This window comes from Cyprinodon variegatus, unplaced genomic scaffold, assembly GCF_000732505.1.
Source record: "Cyprinodon variegatus isolate N-32 unplaced genomic scaffold, C_variegatus-1.0 Scaffold350, whole genome shotgun sequence".
Taxonomy (NCBI): Eukaryota; Metazoa; Chordata; class Actinopteri; order Cyprinodontiformes; family Cyprinodontidae; genus Cyprinodon; species Cyprinodon variegatus.
This window is the reverse complement of record NW_015150803.1, coordinates 467,078-484,779: the sequence shown is the minus strand read 5'-3', so window position 1 is coordinate 484,779 and position 17,702 is coordinate 467,078. Positions and strand designations below refer to the sequence as shown.

Below are 17,702 nucleotides of genomic sequence, written 5' to 3'. Positions count from 1 at the left end.
AAGGAGGGCAGCAAAGAAGCCACTTCTCCTCAGGAAAATCATCAGGGACAGACTGATATTCTGCAAAAGGTACAGGGAGTGGACTGCTGAGGACTGGGGTAAAGTCATTTTCTCTGATGAATTCCCTTTCCGATTGTTTAGGACATCTGGAAAACAGCTTGTTTGGAGAAGACAAGGTGAGCGCTACTAACAGTCTTGTCTCATGCCAACTGTAAAGCATCCTGAAACCATTCATGGAGGGGGTTGCTTCTCAGCCAAGGGAGTCGCCTCTCTCACAGTCTGACCTAAAAACACAGCAATAAATAAAGAATGGTACCAGAATGTCCTCTGAGAGCAACTTCTCCCAACCGTCCAAGAACAGTTTGGTGATGAACAATGCCTTTTCCAGCATGATGGAGCACCTTGCCATAAAGCAAAGGTGATAACTAACTGGCTCAGGGAACAAAACATAGAGATATTGGGTCAGTGTCCTGGAAACTCCCCTGATCTTAATCCCATTGAAAACTTGTGGTCAATCATCAAGATACGGGTGGACCAACGAAAACCTAGGAATTCTGACAAAATACAAGCATTGATTATGCAAGAATGGACCGCTATCAGTCAGGATTTGGTCCAGAAGTTGATTGAGAGCATGCCAGGGAGAATTGCAGAGGTCCTGAAGAAGAGGGATCAACACTGCAAATATTGACTGCATTAACTCATTCTAACGGTCATCAAAACATTTTGATACTCATAATATGATAGCAATTGTATTTCTGTATGTGATGACAACATCTGACATACACACATGAAAACCAGAGGGCAGCAGATCATGTGAAAAATAGTATTTGTTTCATTCTCAATACTTTTGGCCATGACTGTAAATGCATGCTCAGCATCGAGGGATTGCTTTTAACAGCACAAGGCTGTCACTATAGGCTCATCCAGGAGGAGCAAACTCTGTGAGTTAATGGCTTGATGCAATCTGCTTGGTTTTCTATTTAAAACCTTAAATAGAAAACTTTTTCGAACCATTTGAAAATTTAGAAAAATAGGATCAACTGGATCAAGAATGTGGGTTTGGACTGAACTAACTGTAAAGTGCCTCGAGATGATGTGTTGTGAAATTGGCGCCATATAAATAAAGTGAATTTATTATTTCACTTCTTGATCCTCTCGACGCCAGAAGCAGACACCTTTCCTCCCTATTTGAAAAGACTTTATAAGTGTTCACTACTTGCAGTTATATCATAACAAGTAACACGGTAACAGATGCGGCTGATCTCTGAGAAGAAGGCATACGTGCAGTCGCAGACAATTAGCTCAGCGGCACCGTTCCCTGTGGCACTAATCAAACTGTAAATACAGATGATGGGGAGCAAAGAGTTCGGTAATGGCATGATGTCAGATTTGGACAGACAGGGCTTTGTGTCTGTGCGACCACAGTTTATTAATGTTGGCTGGGTTTTGGCAGAAGAAGAGGGTGTTCTCCTTTACATGAGCCAAGCATTTGAGAGCTTTAATGCATGTAATTGCATTTAATCTAACTCTTGTAAGACTAGCTCCTGTTTTAAAGGAGTTTTTTTGTTTGATCATCTATAAAAAAGCCAAAAAGAAATGTAGGGTGAATGGTAAAGGTGAATTTGTCGTCTGTTTGAAATAAAGTAGTGGGTTGATTTAATTGAAGGTTTGCTGCCTAAAGTTTTCTGGGCCTAAACAAAATAGTTTAATAATTATATTTTTTCATCATGTAATCAAAGATTATATCCTTTTTTTTTAAAGCCAACAACTTTAATTATAAAAATTAACATTTAATGGCCTGTTCTTCTGTCTTTCTCTTTTTGTCAGCATCTGTTTCACATATCTATATCAGAAAGACCTGAATTGCTGAAAAATAGTCAGACAATCTTATCATCTTAAAAACAAAGTAGAAAATAATTAATAACACTTAATAGATAAAAGCAGCTTTTGAGTGCAAAAAAATTAGGTGCAAATGGTTTTGTGGGCACTTCTGTTTCTGAGCAACATCATTTTCTCCATCAATAATTTAATGCAGACAAATGAGAGGTTTAAACATGTTATGCATGAATTTATGTTTCTGTAAAATTATGCTTTGGTTTTATTGCTTGCTGCGCTTCTTTACACATTTTTTTCTTGTATTTATGCTGAAAGGTTAAGCAGATTTTTAGATCAGTATGAGAGTACCTGAGTTTGCTGCTTCCTCGACCGTAGCTGAACGACGACGCAGTGCGGCTGCTAAAGGAAACTGGGCTTTTAATCACACTCTCAAGAGAAGGGCTCTTCCTCATGAGGCTGTTTGGTTTCAAGTCCTCACCAAAGCTTGACAACTTATCTGCAGAATCAAAGGAGACAAGAGACGGATGTGGACACAGAAGAATGTGACAAAAGAGTCAAAAAACAGAGCATATCCTGGAAATATTTGCTTCCACTCAGGAAACTATGTTTCTATAACAGCTCCTCAGGGGAGCTTTGGAAACAAATCTTCCACAAATTATTAAAGCACATTTTCAGAGTCGGGTACTGCATTTACAGTATTTGTTTTTCTAAGAAAACAGTTAAAGTCCAAGAAGGAGGATGTTAGCGTTTCATTGTCTCCATTCGTTTCACTTTCAATGAGAACATTGAGTCAGCAGAACTTTGACCTTAAAATCCGTCTTTGAGCCACAGGAATTTGAATGAACATGTAAATTTAGCAGGAGACAATAAAATCTGATGGTCAGCTGTGTCCACTCACTGGGTGAGAGTGCGCTGGTCTTCTGGGACTTTTCTGCTTGCATGCCGTCCCTTTGACAAGTTTCATCCCACAGATCATCACAAGGTGAGATTACTATTCTAGTTTGGCTAAAAGTCATCGCTGAAGAAGCTGGCTATTTTCAGAGTGCTGAATCAGAACGGATCAAAGATGAAAACCAAGGTGCTCATGAGAAAAAGTTTACCATTAGATGGCGACGGGTGGCGTACAGTAATGTTTATTACTGCTGATGTTCCTCAATGCAATTTTTTTCAGGTTAAAATGAATTAAGTAAACACCATCAGCATAAACCCTCAGCGTACATGATTTAATTCAAAGATTATATATGTTTTTAGTGTTTTTTTTTTTTCTTTTCAAATGAGATACTACCCAACTAGGCCCCTTTAAGAGTGATAATGAAGGACATAGAGCATCTGTGCAACAAACCAGATTTGTAAATGACATGCAGAGCATAAATGCATGGCATCAAAAGCAGAACCTTACGACCGCAACATGGTGGACACTGAAACCGCATTGCAATAATGATTAAACACATCATGCAACTCTAACTTTAAAGCTATATTAATGCACGAACCTTCAGTAAAGTTTTAAATATTTCTATTTAGTTTCAGCTTGATTCAATAAATTAATAATAAAAAAAAAACTAGTGACCAGACTGTAAATGTCATAAGGTGTATAATACTGTAGTGACTGGTTTTTCAAGGGAAATCAGCTGAATTAACTGAAACCAAAAGAGTAGAAGATAACTTTAGGAGACTTATTATCACAGCTAAGATTGGGAGGAGCTCCAAACTGCATGATGCTGACTTTTTCATCACACAGGCGCCATACTAAAACTAGAAAATAAGTGATCAACCCCCCTGTTAAATATCTAAGCTTGTTCAGTAACAAAGGAATGAGCAGTTTCTATTTTTTATTGTAGGTTCATTTTTATTATAGAGAGAAATATAAAAAATAATAAATCATTACATCAACGATAAAACTTGATTTGCACATATTTGACTTACTTTGAGTAGAAACATTTGTTTCCAATATTCTATTATTACTATTAAGCATGTTTTAGGTCAGTTTCACTGTGGGAGATGAATCGATGATGCCATCAAAAACCTGCCTTAAAGGAGGTTATTATTTAATATTTTACAGCACATGGCCACGTTACGTACTAAAGACATCCTGCACCCTTAGTATAAACTGTTTCCTCAGTCATGATGTTTCGGTCATGATGTGTGGGGGACGGTGATCCTCATAGGGACATAACCAGGATATTAGTACAGGGTCGACTAGGGATGTCTGTTAAAGACGGCACTAAAGCTTTTGGCTTCATTTTTTTCTTGTTACTTTGTCTCAAAACCATTCTGAGTATTACATACCTCGAGGATTAGAGAAGTCGCCACGGTTTATTCTTTTTTCCAGCATCTTTGACAATGGTTTAATGTAGGAATGTCTCTGAAAAGATGCCAAGAAAGGAGGAACAAGCTCAGCTTCATCAAGTTTTAAAGCTGATTCAGTGTTTAAAACTTGTGATTTTAGATACCTGGATGGGGGAGACAGCTGCAGCTGGTGCAGAGCGTACGGGGATCCCACTAAGAGGGCTCCTCAGGGACGAAGGCGCTTGAACCGCATGAGAAGGTCCATCTGTAAAACCCAGGATCATTTATGGTGCAAAAGCTTAGATTTGTAGATTTTCAGCAGCACAAAGTAGTTGGACTGAAAACATCGTTATGGTCAAGAAACCAAAAGAACAATGTTTTACCCACCTTCAAAAATAGAAATAGTAAAACCAAACCCAAGTCAATAAACCGGTAACACTTTCTTTACAGTACATCAATAAAATTGTAATAACATGGTAATAACATAGCAAGTCATACTATATTACTTAGTAACAAGAAAAACTTTATTTGGTAATTATCCTAAAATTAAGGTTTATAATTTTATGGTAATTAACATAATTATTACAATTGTATATTACTAAATAGCAATGGAGACGTTTGGTCGATGATTACCATTAGGTTACCATATAATATTTTCTATTATTTGTAACTAGTAACTTGCACTGTTATTACATTGTTATTAATGTACTGTTAAAGAAAATGTTACCAATAAACCCATGGAGCTCTGGAGGAGCAGCAGAGATCCCCCAACTCATGTGGAGACAGAACATCTATCAGTTATACCCTACATAAATCTGAAAGGAGCGCCATAAAGGAAGCCATGAGAAATCACATTAAAGCCTGAAGTCTGACTGGTAAGTTTGCCAAAGGCTTTGTGATGCACATTGCAATCATAAATCATTGGACAGAGTACAGCTTTACGGGTGGAAAGCTTGTAGAAAAAAAGTATGACTGGACAAAATAAATATGAATGCTATATGCTCCTAATCTTTATTTTGCAAATACATCTTTTTTATATCTATATTTCAAGTCAGAATTAATCCCCATTATGTGATTCGTTTGAAATCCCACAAATTAGGTCCAGGTACATAAATGGCAAGGTTCTATGTAATTTAGTCCTAGTTACTTTTATCGTAGTAGTGGTTCAATTTCTAAAGGAAATGACGGAGAGGCCCACAGAAACTTCTTAAATCTTTGTATTACTATGAATTTAGAAACAGTAGCTCCTGTTAATTGTACTCCCTGTTAGATGCTGAGAGTAAAACCATTAAAAGAAACCATCTGCAAAGGTGTAATAACACCTCATCTATCCCAGATTGAAAGCACATCTTATTTTTATGACTGTGAAATGATCCCCTCTCAGCTCAGAGGAATGACAGAGAGGCATGCTGCAGACCACACCAGCTCATCAGCTGTTCTCCTCTACAGTTACACTGATGTGATGGGATGCCTGGCCAGTGTTTGGGTCTGTGTGTGGAGGTGCTTCGTGCTCACTCTGTCCAACTGTATCAAAGGACTTAATGAGGGATTTGACAGTAGCTCCAGGCTCGGAGCTGGCATCTTCGCTGGCGTCGGCGGCTGTGCTGGGGATCATGGAGGTGCTACACCATTGGCTGCTGCTGCTGGAGTCCAACACTCTCCCCTCGTCACCTTGGGACCTGGCAGACACAATAAACAGGATTGCTGCATAGAGTCAAGCAACACATAATGGTGGTGATCAGGCTACGACTAGACTATCCAAACCCTTCATGCAAGTCCTGATGATGCATGTTCTGAAAATGGGAAGTGCAATTATTTTTCTGATGAGATGAAGTGGAACAGCTCTTTACAAAAGTATTTAGAAATCCTTGAAACTTTTTCTAGTTTGGTCACAAACATCCAGACTTCAATATAGCTTCCCTGAGAATCATTTCATAGATCCACACATAATTGTTCATCATAACTGTAAAGTGGAAGAAAAAGTCAATTTGGTTAATCTTATCTTAAATCCGAACAAAGACATTTTAATTCAGTTTTCTAAGTAAATCCTACACAGATGATTAATCTGTATTTAGACAAATGGGAGTGACTCATTCTTCCACATGAACATGCCTTATGGTGTGTTCTGTGTGATGTGCTTGGTTTGTTATCCACTCACACAATTCTCATATTTTCCCAATTTGAGTCAGATTGTGAGGATAATCTACTCCAACCAAGACTTCTTATGGCTCTTTCTATAACTGCAGGGAATCAAATCAACTGACATTTTCTCTGTCAGCCCTTTTCTTTCATTTTATCATAATAAACACACTCACTCTTAAGCTTAACCATCCTAATCAATAATATCTTTACCGTGAGTGGGTGTAAAAGAAAGACAAAAACTAATCTGAGGGCCTGGCACCTTCATGTTGTAACTGTGCATCTCTGCTAATGAACGTTCCCTTCTATTACTTCACAAGTATTCCACTTTGTATATTGCATAATAACCAATTAAAATACACAAGAACTTATGGTTGAACAAGAAAATGTACAAAGTTAAAGAGGAGTGAATAATTTATGAAGAAATTGCATGTATTGTATTCATTTTAAGGATTGCTAACCCGACTGTGCAATGAAGTCATTTTTCACACACTGGTCCAGACAAAGTGGATTTCAGGTTGCAGAATGTGATGTGTGAGATTACGGATTTTTTTATGAGTGGTCTGTAGAGTAGTCTGATGTATTAACAAAAGCCAAAGGCCTGGAGTAACTTTGTTTATTCATTGACCGAAAGAACAACAGTCACATTTACATAGAATACAGAAAAAAATAAAAACAGCCAAGCCTAAGTCGGCAAAAATAAATTATCACAACACGAACAGGACCTCTCACCAGAATAGAAGGATTCCTTTAAACACTTCATCTCGTCTTTCATAAGTTAAGCTTGAGCACCAGTACCATTGACTGTGGCTGCGTAATATGGCTTTTTAAAAATCAGTTGGTAGGAAGGACCTGATATTTGGCACCTTCAAACCCTACAATGTGTTCCAAGAGTGTGAGAAAGATCTATATTAAAAGGAAAACCATTTCATTCATCTGAATCTTTTAAACCATGTGGTCAAAAGTATAAGAATTCAATAAAAATCCTTTTTTTTTTTCTAAAAAGCTGGAATATAGAAGATAGATCATTTTTAACTATTGTAAATATTTCAGGGACACAGTTTTATTGGTCAATGAATTTTTAATTTTAAGGATTTTGGTTTTAATAGAATAAAAATTGGTCCAGAGGTAAACTGTTTAAATGTTTAAGCTACATATAAATTTGGCATGACATCATAAAATGTATGTAACAATCATCTTTTTCTCAACAAAAAATAAAACAGCAGATCTATGTAAATGTTGAGACGCACAGTGCCATCTAGAGGTTACAAGATGAAACTGCACTGTATTCCAGCGACATAAGAAGAAAGAACAGTTGTCAGTGTTTATATCAAAGCCTCTAAGGACTACATGACAGAGTTAATTAATTGCACTTTTTTCCTGATCAAAAGGACGTGAGAAAAAAGCATCTTTTTCTAAAATAAATTGGTGAAGAAATCTAATTCTACAAGTTGATTTGTGGCTGGTCATAAGAGCAGTGTCAGCTGAAACAGCAGGGAGAAAAAAATTAAATCATCTTTGAAATGTGGTGGAAGATACTCTGTCACTCCCAGGTAGCTGTGTCTACATCCATGAGGAAGCATAAATAAAATGGAAAGGGTACAAATGTAAAACAGAGAGGCATCCACATAGATAAAAAAAATAGCAAATGTCAGGAAGTCATAGAAATGTCATAAGCTTTGAAAATGAAAGACAGAAACAGGAGCAAATGTTTGAGGAACAAATAAATCAGCTGGGATCGAACTGAAGTAACGAACCACAACTTGAATGCATACTTTATCAAGACCATTTTAAAGATTGCTAAAACCAAGCAGGGATGAGTTTTTAACTGTCCAGAAGAGACATTTAGTTACTGTGGTGGGTTTGCAATCAGCTCTAAGGTCTACCAACTGTAAGAAAAAATAAAACTAAGGTAGACACCAAGGAGGCATCATGATCGGATACTTCAAGCTTCCCTTCAGAGGTTACTCCTGACCCTATCTTTCATTCCAGCTGCTTGCAACCTTGACTTTCACATTTTAGTCATGCTCCATATTTCACAAGGATCAAAACACAAAGATAATTTGATTTTCTTGCTTCGCTCCTTCACCACAGCATATATCAGAGCAGTGCCTGGAGTACAGCTACTTTCATCCTCTTTCATGATTAAGATTCATCGATAAGTAAACTCGTCCACTTGAGGCAGAGACCAGCCTACTTTTTCCAGCTGAGGAAATTACCTCAGACCAAGAAGATCATCTAGAGTCCTAAAGCCAAACGATGGCTGAATATTCCGTTAATTTTGGCTGCACTTAACGAATGGAAATGTTCTTTTTCACTGCTAAGCTGCTGCTCACCGTTGTAAAGCTGTATAAACAAAATTTCATTTTGCATACACTCTGTGTATACAAAATGACAATAAAGTTGGTCTAAGTCCAATTTTAGTTAAGCCTTTTTATATAGCACCAGTTCACAACAAAAGTGAGGCCCAGAGTGATGGATCCAGAATCTATACCTTTGCCTTGCTAAAAGTATTTAGCTCCGTTGAACTTTTCAACCCTTTGTCACATTTCAGGCTTCAAACATAAAAATATAAAAGTGTAATTCTTTGTGAAGAATCAACAAGTGGGATACAATCATAACATAGAACGAAATCTATTAGATATTTAAAACTTTTAACAAATAAAAAACTGAAGTGTGGGGCGTGCTAAGTTAATTGACCCCTTTAATTTCAGTGCAGCAAACTATCTCCAGAAGTTCAGAGAGCATCTCTGAATGATCCAATGTTGACCTAAATGACTGATGAGGATAAATAAAATCCACCTGTAATCAAGTCTCATATAAATACACCTACTCTGCGATAGTGTCTGAGGTCTGTTTAAAGCACAGAGAGCATCATAAAGAACAAGGAACACACCAGGAAGGTCCAACATAATGGTGTGAAGTTTAAACCTGGATTTAGATACAAAAAGATTTCCCAAGCTTTAAACATCCCAAGGAGCACTGTTCTAATTGTAATATTGAAATTGAAGGAGTACCAGACCACTGCTAATCTACGAAGACCCGGCCGTTCCTCTAAATTTTTATAAAAAACAAGGAGAAGACTGATCAGAGATGCAGCCAAGAGGCCCATGATCACTCTGGAAGAGCTGCAGAGATCTACAGCTGAGGCGGGAGATTCTGTCCATAGGACAACAATCAGTCACAAATCTGGCCTTTATGGAAGAAAGCAATTTCTTAAAGATATCCATTAAAAGCCGCGTCTAAAGTTTGCCACAAGCCTCCTGGGAGACAGAAAAAACGTGGAAGAAGGTGCTCTGGCCAGATGAAACCAAAATCTAACTTTTTAGCAACAATGCCAAATTTTTGGCGTAAAGCAACGCTGCTCATCAGAACAAACACACCATCCCTACTGTACTGTAGAACACGGTGGTGGCAGCATCATCGTTTGGGCCTGCTTTCTAGGGACAGGAAAGGTGGATGGAGTCAAATACCATTCTGGAAGAAAACCTGTTGCAAAAGACCTTAGACTGGGACGGAGATTTATCTTCCAACAAAACAATGATCCAAAACACCCAAAATCTACAGAGGAACAGTCCAGATAAACATATCCAGGTGTTAGAATGGACAAGTCAAAGTCTAGCCCTGAATCCAATCTAGAATCTGTGGAAAGAACTGAAAGCTGCTGTTCACAAGCACCCTCCATCAAACCTCACTGAGCTCCAGCTGTTTAGTAGAAAGAATGGGCTAAAATTTCAGTCTCTCATTGTGAAAAACTGATAGAGACAAACCTAAAGAGACTTGCAGCTGCAATAACAGCAAAGGGTAGCGCTGTAAAGTATAAACTAAATGGGCTGAATCATTTTGCACACACAATTCTCTGTTTATTTGTTAAAAGTTTCAAATGTCCAATAAATTTCATTGAACTTCATGATTTTGTCCCGCTTGTTGCTGATTCTTTAAAAAGAATTACAATTTTAGATCTTTATGTTTTAAGCCTAAAATGCACCAAAGTCAAGGCACTGTATGCAGAAGTCGCCGTGGTGATGAAACTAAAAGTTGTTTAATTACAAGTTATTTTGTTCACATTTATTCTTTTGATATTTGATTTGTAATTGGATAGAAAAAAGCACCTTACATGATATAGTTTTACATAATTTGAACCAGTTGGAGTGAATGTACTGATAAATATGGATTTTCATCGTAAATGCAAAACGTTTATATATTTTTTGTGTTTTGGCTTAATTTCTGCTTTGGCTTGGTTGTTCTTTCAGCAAATTGCTTTTTTTTAATGGTTTGTTGACGTAAAGCTGTGAGCAGGAATGATTTCTGAAGTAAAGCTGGTTTTGACCCATGTTTTAGCTGAGAAAAAGAAGAGACTGAAGCTCCTCATGCAGCAGTGAGTCCATATCTTTGCCAGGGGTTGAAGAAATATTACAAACTGGTTTTTGTTTCCCTGCTCTTGCAATGATGGTAAAATCCAAACGCTTTACCGACCCTTAAACAGCTTTTGGCCTTTTATCCACAACAGTTTTTAACATTTTCCCATCTTTTCAACTTTCTCAAAAGGCACAAAAGATATTCACACATCATAAAAAGAAGTCTCTTAAACATGTAGACCACAACACAGGAAACAATACGGACACAGAGTATGCAGTGAGAAAATAAAACTGTACTTTTTTTTTTTCTTTTTTAAAAGTCCCCAAAAATAATTCGGCCAAATAAGAAAGATGAAGCTGTGGCAAATAGTCCTTCTGCACAGTGACTCAAAAGAAAACTGGTTTCCACAAAATATAAGTGCAACAATAACACTGTCTTCTTCACAGGATGCTGGGATGAAGGAACTTCTCTAGTGCCCTTCGACTGCAGTCTTGGTATCAAAAGTGGCTCCAGTGCTCATCCTGAAAAAAAACAAAACAAAAGAAGACATTTTAAAATCCATAACATACAAGGTCTAAAAAACAAAACAAAACTGCTTCTTAATGTTATTTTGAAAAGCCAGACCTCTGTTTTTTTTTTCTCATCTCTTCCATGCACACCTCATTAGATTAAAAACACTCATTCTGTCAGATCACCCTGTGATGGAGACGCTATGGAAATGTATCTGAATCGTAAAAACAGCATGAGTTCAGTCCAGTCATGCCAGTGCAGCCATCTCATCCTGCTTTTTCATCAAAAAAGTAGGAATGTTATTCATTGAAATCAACAGCAGGTGGCACCAGATACATCTACTTGAACTACAGACTTAAAAAGAGCCAAAGGAAGCAAACCGGAGAGGAATGGTAGCCCTAAAGGTGCAGTCAGCCAGCATATGGAGAAAACAGACAGTCAGACAGGCTGAAGGGACAGCGTGAAGCCAAGCACAGAGAGGAAGGTCAGTGAGCATCAGCAGCACACAAGGCATGGGGAGACAGGCTGGCTGGGAACTCACCTGGACTCCAGGCTCATCAGATGGACATCGTTAACAGAGACACCGCAGGGAGCTGATGGAGGTGGGGAGCGGACGCAGCATAACATCTTTTCTTGGGGAAAGTTTGGTGATAGAGATATAGTCTAGCGCCAATAACTAAATTCTCTACCTTACCCCATGTTAAAGGAAGTATTTTTCTGGTTTCAAACAAGTTATCTAATTCCTTTACTGATTTAAAGATTTAGAATCAGTGTCAGACAAGCAGCTAGACTCTTCTACACTGATGATCGACGATTAGAAACCATCACAAATTTTATATTGTTGCAGTTTTTTCTTATACTCATACATAAACCAAAGATATGCTTGTTTTTAAGCACTTTCAAGCAGAATCTTTAAACTTTTTTAGTCTTTTATCACACTGCAACCACAAACCTCGATGTATTTCGTTGGGATTTGATGAGATGCGTCAAACTTCTTAAGCTGACAGAAAATCTGAGTTTTTAAAATATCTTTACATATAAAAATAAGGAGAAATGTGGAATGTTTTCCTTAAACAAGAACTTTCTGAAGTTACCAAATAGGGGGTTTGACAGAAAACATTGCAAGCCAGAATTTAACAATTTTTTTCATTACATTTCTATCTCTTCACATTTATCTACTACATTATGTTGCTCTAACACATAAATTCACCCTCCAAAAAAATCTGTTTAATTTTGTGGCTGTGACATGAACATTTATAAATGGAAAAAAATACTTTATGCTTTACATACCCAACACCATACAGCGGGGCATACCATACAAAAAAAAGAGATAAACTGGTGTAGTATGTGCTTTTATGTCACAGATGGATGATTAGAGAGCTGTGTACCTTTTTCAAGGTCTGAATGTGAAACTGAATTGCTTAGCTACACATCACAATATAAGTTAAAGAGGGAAAGAGGAAGGGCAGCAGCTTAAAAAGGAGTAAATATAGAGAGGGAAAATAAAACTGCAGGAGATGGCTCATTGACCTACAGAGTCTGCCAAATCCGAGAATCATAAACACTGTAACTCTTATTTACGTCTAGGAAAAAAACATCTGTTAATAAGAGGCGGAAAATTTAGGAACCTCTTGAACAAAATTTTCTTTAGAGTATAGATTATTTGGGACGCCTATCTGAAGAATGGCGATGTGCTGAGATCTGGCAGGACTCTAGTAGGCTTGTCATATCACTGTATACGTAGAGAAAAGAACTGCATCCTGAAGAGGCTGGAGGAGATGGCTGTGTGGGTGGAAAAAGGGGATCATGATGAGGATAGTACCTGACTCCCTGCATGGCCTGAAGGTCTGCAGAAAGCTTCGTGCTGCGATCCTGCTCCTCCTGCAGCTGCCTCCTAAGACTGCGCAGCTCCTGCTGAGCTTCCACTTTGATGTCATTGGCCACCACCACCGCTGTCTGGAGGTCTGCCTGAAATCGCCGCCACTCATCTCTTTCCTCCTAAATGCATAAACACATGGACCAGCTCAGATTTAAGCACACCAGTTAATTTATACAAACACGAATAAAGGAAATAACACAGGAAATAAGGGTAAACCATCCGTAGACTCTCAAATAAGTGGTCCAAAACCAAAAGCTAAAAATACCTAAAGGAATGTTGTTCAAAAGCACTGCGTTAAAAAATAGAATGAATCACTCCACAGGGTCCCTGAATAAATAAAAAGGTTTTATTTCTATTATAAAGATTGGTTTGATTACAGCGGCCAAGAACCATTTTAAACAATCTGGAAAATAGATAAATCTCAGGGTTTAAAGGCCTGTGGCGGCCATGCTTGGCTGATTAAACAGGATTATAAATCCTTTGGGATTTTATTATGTATTGCACATTAAAGACCGGTCAGGATTCAGTCTGGATTTTTACCCAGAATCATAAATGATTGTTGCACACTTATAACACCAAATCAGACAAAAGACTGGATGACATTTAAAATAAAAATATAAAAAGCAATGATTCTTCTAATCTGTCGATACAAACGCTGTACGTTTCTGTTTGTTTCATCCAGATGGGGATTTTCTTGGCTGCAGTTTAGGTCTGAAACGCATACCATAAAAAGTATATAGAGTGAAAAAGCAAACTGTTGTTATAATTAAATTTCCCTATATTTTAACTAAAGCTGCAATAAGAAATCAGCTTGTGACCATAATGGGATTGATTTTCTTCATTGGGGGACATGATCAATGATCCGTCAAGTGAAAATTTACTAATCTGATTATTTTTCCCAATCTGTGAATGAAGTGCACATGCCAAAAACAACAAAACCTGTTCAGAGTAGAAGTTGGTAAAATACTCACTGAGGAAGACTCAAAGGTCGGGCTTTTCAGTAACACTGAGGTGTTTAAAAATGCAGTGAAAAGAAACAGGAAAAGCTTAGGAGGCTCCTAAAAGCTAAACTTTATTTTCTATGGAGGAATGTTGGCTGCTCACTCAAGCTTCTCATGCCAACTGTCCTAATAATGCTAAAAGCTGATATAAAGAAGACAATTAGACAAGATATAAAAAAACAATTATCTTTGTATGTATGTATAATATATTATGCATGCATACACACATACATACATATATATACAGTTTATGAGTTATGAATACACATCTAAGAACAAAAAGTGATGAAATGATGTCAGTCTGTTATGAAAGCCCATAAGGTGGATTGGTAAAATCGTCAACAACATAGATTTTTTTATTATTATTATTTTATCTTCATAAAAAGAAAATGTGATTAATCAATAAATGATTAATTGCGCGGTCGTACCTGTAATGTTGCTCCATCTAGTTTAATTAATGAAAATTGCTTTTCAGTCCCTGACTGTAAAATCCACTGCAGGTTTGGTTCTGGCTGTTCTACAACAAACCTTGAAGCTGTGTTTAGGTCATGACAGGAGTTCAGCCCATGCTTGCCCTTTTGGCTCTACATTCAGCCGGATAACAGCAAAGAGCTTGACTTTGGAGGGGGTTGGTCAGTTTGATCTATTGTCGTTTCTTATTTAAGAACTTCTTTGGGGGGTATAAAACAAACCAGAACTTCATACGAGCCATATTGGCAAAACACAGACTGAGCCAGAACTAACCGTCCTTTGGCAGGTCCTAAAAAAGCTGCACATTACAGCAAAGTTACTCCTTTTAAATAATTCTATTTCGCACCAGGATGAAATTGGAAATGCCGACAGCTACTTGGAAATCCCACAGTAAAGGTTAGGATCTACATTCTCCTGGGAAAACACATGGAGAATGATGCTTATTAGGGCTGGGTATTTTTGACAAAGTCCTGAATCGATTCAGTTTAGATTCATACAGTTCTAAATCGATTAATTTAGATTCGATCTGTTTTTACAATAATGGAAGTGGTTCAACTGTTTCAAAATACTCATTTTATTTTATTTTTTCCTGTCATATATAACACAAAGCGCAAACTTGTAAATCAGATAGTTTAAACTTGAGATGTGAACAAAACTGTCTCATAAGTGCAAACTTGTTTGTGAGAAGTGAAAAAGTGAAGCCTCACTCACTCGGACATGCATGAGCTGCATTATCTTTACTGCACAAACCATATTTGCAGCGTTGTCTTTAACAACTACAGGGTGTTTGCTGGTCAGCCCCCATTTGTTAATGTCTCCAGTCAACCTATTAGCTATATTTGCAGCTGTCTGGCTTGAAGTAATCTTGAGTGTATCTTTCGTGTATCTTTGTACTAATCGATCTCATTCCCTAGACATCGATTTTGCAAAAATGTAAAGGAATCGATTTGAAATCGATTAAACTGATTTTTTTACCCAGCCCTAATGCTTATATCTAAGAAAGCTAATCGTACAAGGAGCTAATTTATTAAAGTCAGCCTAAAATTTTAAAATAATAAGTTTTTTTTGTCTCTCTGGTAAAATACAACATGACCCAGCCCAATGTGAGCCTCTGCTTGTTCACAGCAGGAAGGCTAGAAAGGAACCAACAATGCTGGGAATTCCAGTTCTTATAATTTGGGTAAAATGTCTATAAATGCATCCCAAATCATGTCGTTTTGTAGCCATTGTACAATGAACATGAAATAACAAATGCACTTACCCTGCATTTTGTGGGATGTTAGACAGGTATCTTTGCTCTGTATATTTTTAAAGACCTATTATCTATTTTAAACGTGCTCCAGCATTTATCAAAGCCATAGCTCTTTAAAATAAAAGCAACAAATAACAAAAAAAAAGGCTCTTCAACATTTCTCATAATGCTGTTTCTAAGTAGCACCTTTAACCGGTTTATTGTCAAAATGCCAAAATGTGATGAGTGAAATGTGATTGGTTTTACATTCAGAGATTAAGAACTAGAAGATAATCTCCTAGCCTTGCATCTCGACAAAAAAATCTTAACGAAGACAATGCACTGATATTTAACACCTATAAGAGTTTTTTTTTTTTTTTTTTTTTTTTTTTAAAAAAAAAAAAAAAAAAAAAAAAAAAAAAGGAAAACTTTACCAACATGCTCCACAAAGCCTTTTGAGCAGTTCCTCAGTGGAAAGATTTATTTTGGCATGAAAGTGAGGGAGGAAACCACAAGGCCTGGGAGAACATCCTGAACTTTAAGTGACACTGGACAAAAAAAATATTCCTCGGGAATATTGACTGCTTTCAAAACAAATGGATGTCAATCTCCTATCATACTATCCTATCATATGTGGATTCCATATAGTCAAAAACAACATACATTAATTTAAGATTTAAAACTGGATTGAAACGTATTAGAGTTGTCAGGAAAACATATTTTGCTGTGATGACATCAGTAGGGGTTAACCCCGCTGTCCTTCGTTACTTCCTGTGACCTTCATCATTGGCCACTAAAACCTATTTCCGATTTGGATTTAAAGAAGAGTGAAAAATCACCGAACTGACCAAATGAATTAAGCTTCATTATCAGAAACACAGAACACACTATATAACTTGATCTGATTTGGACCTATTTGTCTTGAGATAACATTTGTTATGAATTTTTGGCCCAAAAGTAAATTAAATTGAACAAAAACTTCTGCATACCTTTCCTCAGCCTGATAACTGTGCAAATACATATTTCCTAAGGAGGGCTAAAACTGCTTTCCTTTTTTAAACAATCCTGTCTGAGCTAAATGGTTCAAAAAAAAAAAAGTTAAAAAAAAGTTGGCGGCTTTCTTACCTTCATCTGTCTGTTTAAAACTTTCAGCTGTCGCTCTGCTTCAGCCTTCTGCTCCTCAAGCTTTTTAACAAGATCTGAAACAGCAAAGTTCAGTTCATTAAACTCCAGCTCATCAAATGTTAAATCGTACCGTAGAGGAAGTCACTGCTTTATGAACAGTTTGATTATGATGGAGAAACAGCAGCCAATTTATACAATTATCAACTCTAAAAGTCATGCTTCCACTAATTATTCTTTAAGTACTACATACTTGTCAGAATAATTTTATCAAACCAATATAATCTACTTCTATTGATAAAAGTAACATTCACTTTCTTACTTAATGTTTATTTGTCCTCCAGAGAGAAGTACAGGGAATAATAACCAGTCCTCTACAAAATCTTATATTTATGTGTAAATCTTCAGTTTTTGTTAAAGCCATTTACTTTCAGACTTTACGACTATTTTGAAAATACCTCTACTCTTTATACTACCAACATTTCAATATACTTTGCATTTTCAAAAGCATTAGTGAAAACCTTTTAGTAAATGGCCGCTAAGTTCAGTTTTCTTTATTTTTTGCATGTTGGGATTCATAGCCTCATGCTACATTGTGCAGATGCTCTGTCTGCACTTTGGAAGATTTACTCACCTTGGCATGATAAATGTTCTAAAGTCACTTCTTTTGGTAAAAATAAGTTCAACTTACTGACTATTTCAACTAGTAATAATCTTAGCATTACCTATGAAGCCCCTTATATACTGTATATACATGTAGGATATTGAATTTCCAGCTGTCTGTCAGGTGGTCATCGAGTATGGAAAACAATCAAAATATGGCAGTGATTAGCAAAAGTGAATCACTGTTAACGTGATGCAGCATCCA

General features: G+C 37.0%; 1 protein-coding gene across 1 annotated transcript in view; it reads right to left on the bottom strand.

The window, feature by feature from the left end:
- Positions 1 to 17,702, bottom strand: part of specc1 (sperm antigen with calponin homology and coiled-coil domains 1) — a 67,223-nt gene that overhangs the window by 43,401 nt on the left and 6,120 nt on the right. The window contains exons 3-8 of the mRNA XM_015385844.1: positions 16,838 to 16,911; positions 12,953 to 13,128; positions 5,638 to 5,801; positions 4,287 to 4,387; positions 4,123 to 4,198; positions 2,185 to 2,332 (exon numbers count right to left, since the gene is read on the bottom strand). Of these exons, the coding sequence (XP_015241330.1) occupies positions 2,185 to 2,332; positions 4,123 to 4,198; positions 4,287 to 4,387; positions 5,638 to 5,801; positions 12,953 to 13,128; positions 16,838 to 16,911 (739 nt within the window). The remainder of the gene's footprint in view (positions 1 to 2,184; positions 2,333 to 4,122; positions 4,199 to 4,286; positions 4,388 to 5,637; positions 5,802 to 12,952; positions 13,129 to 16,837; positions 16,912 to 17,702) is intronic.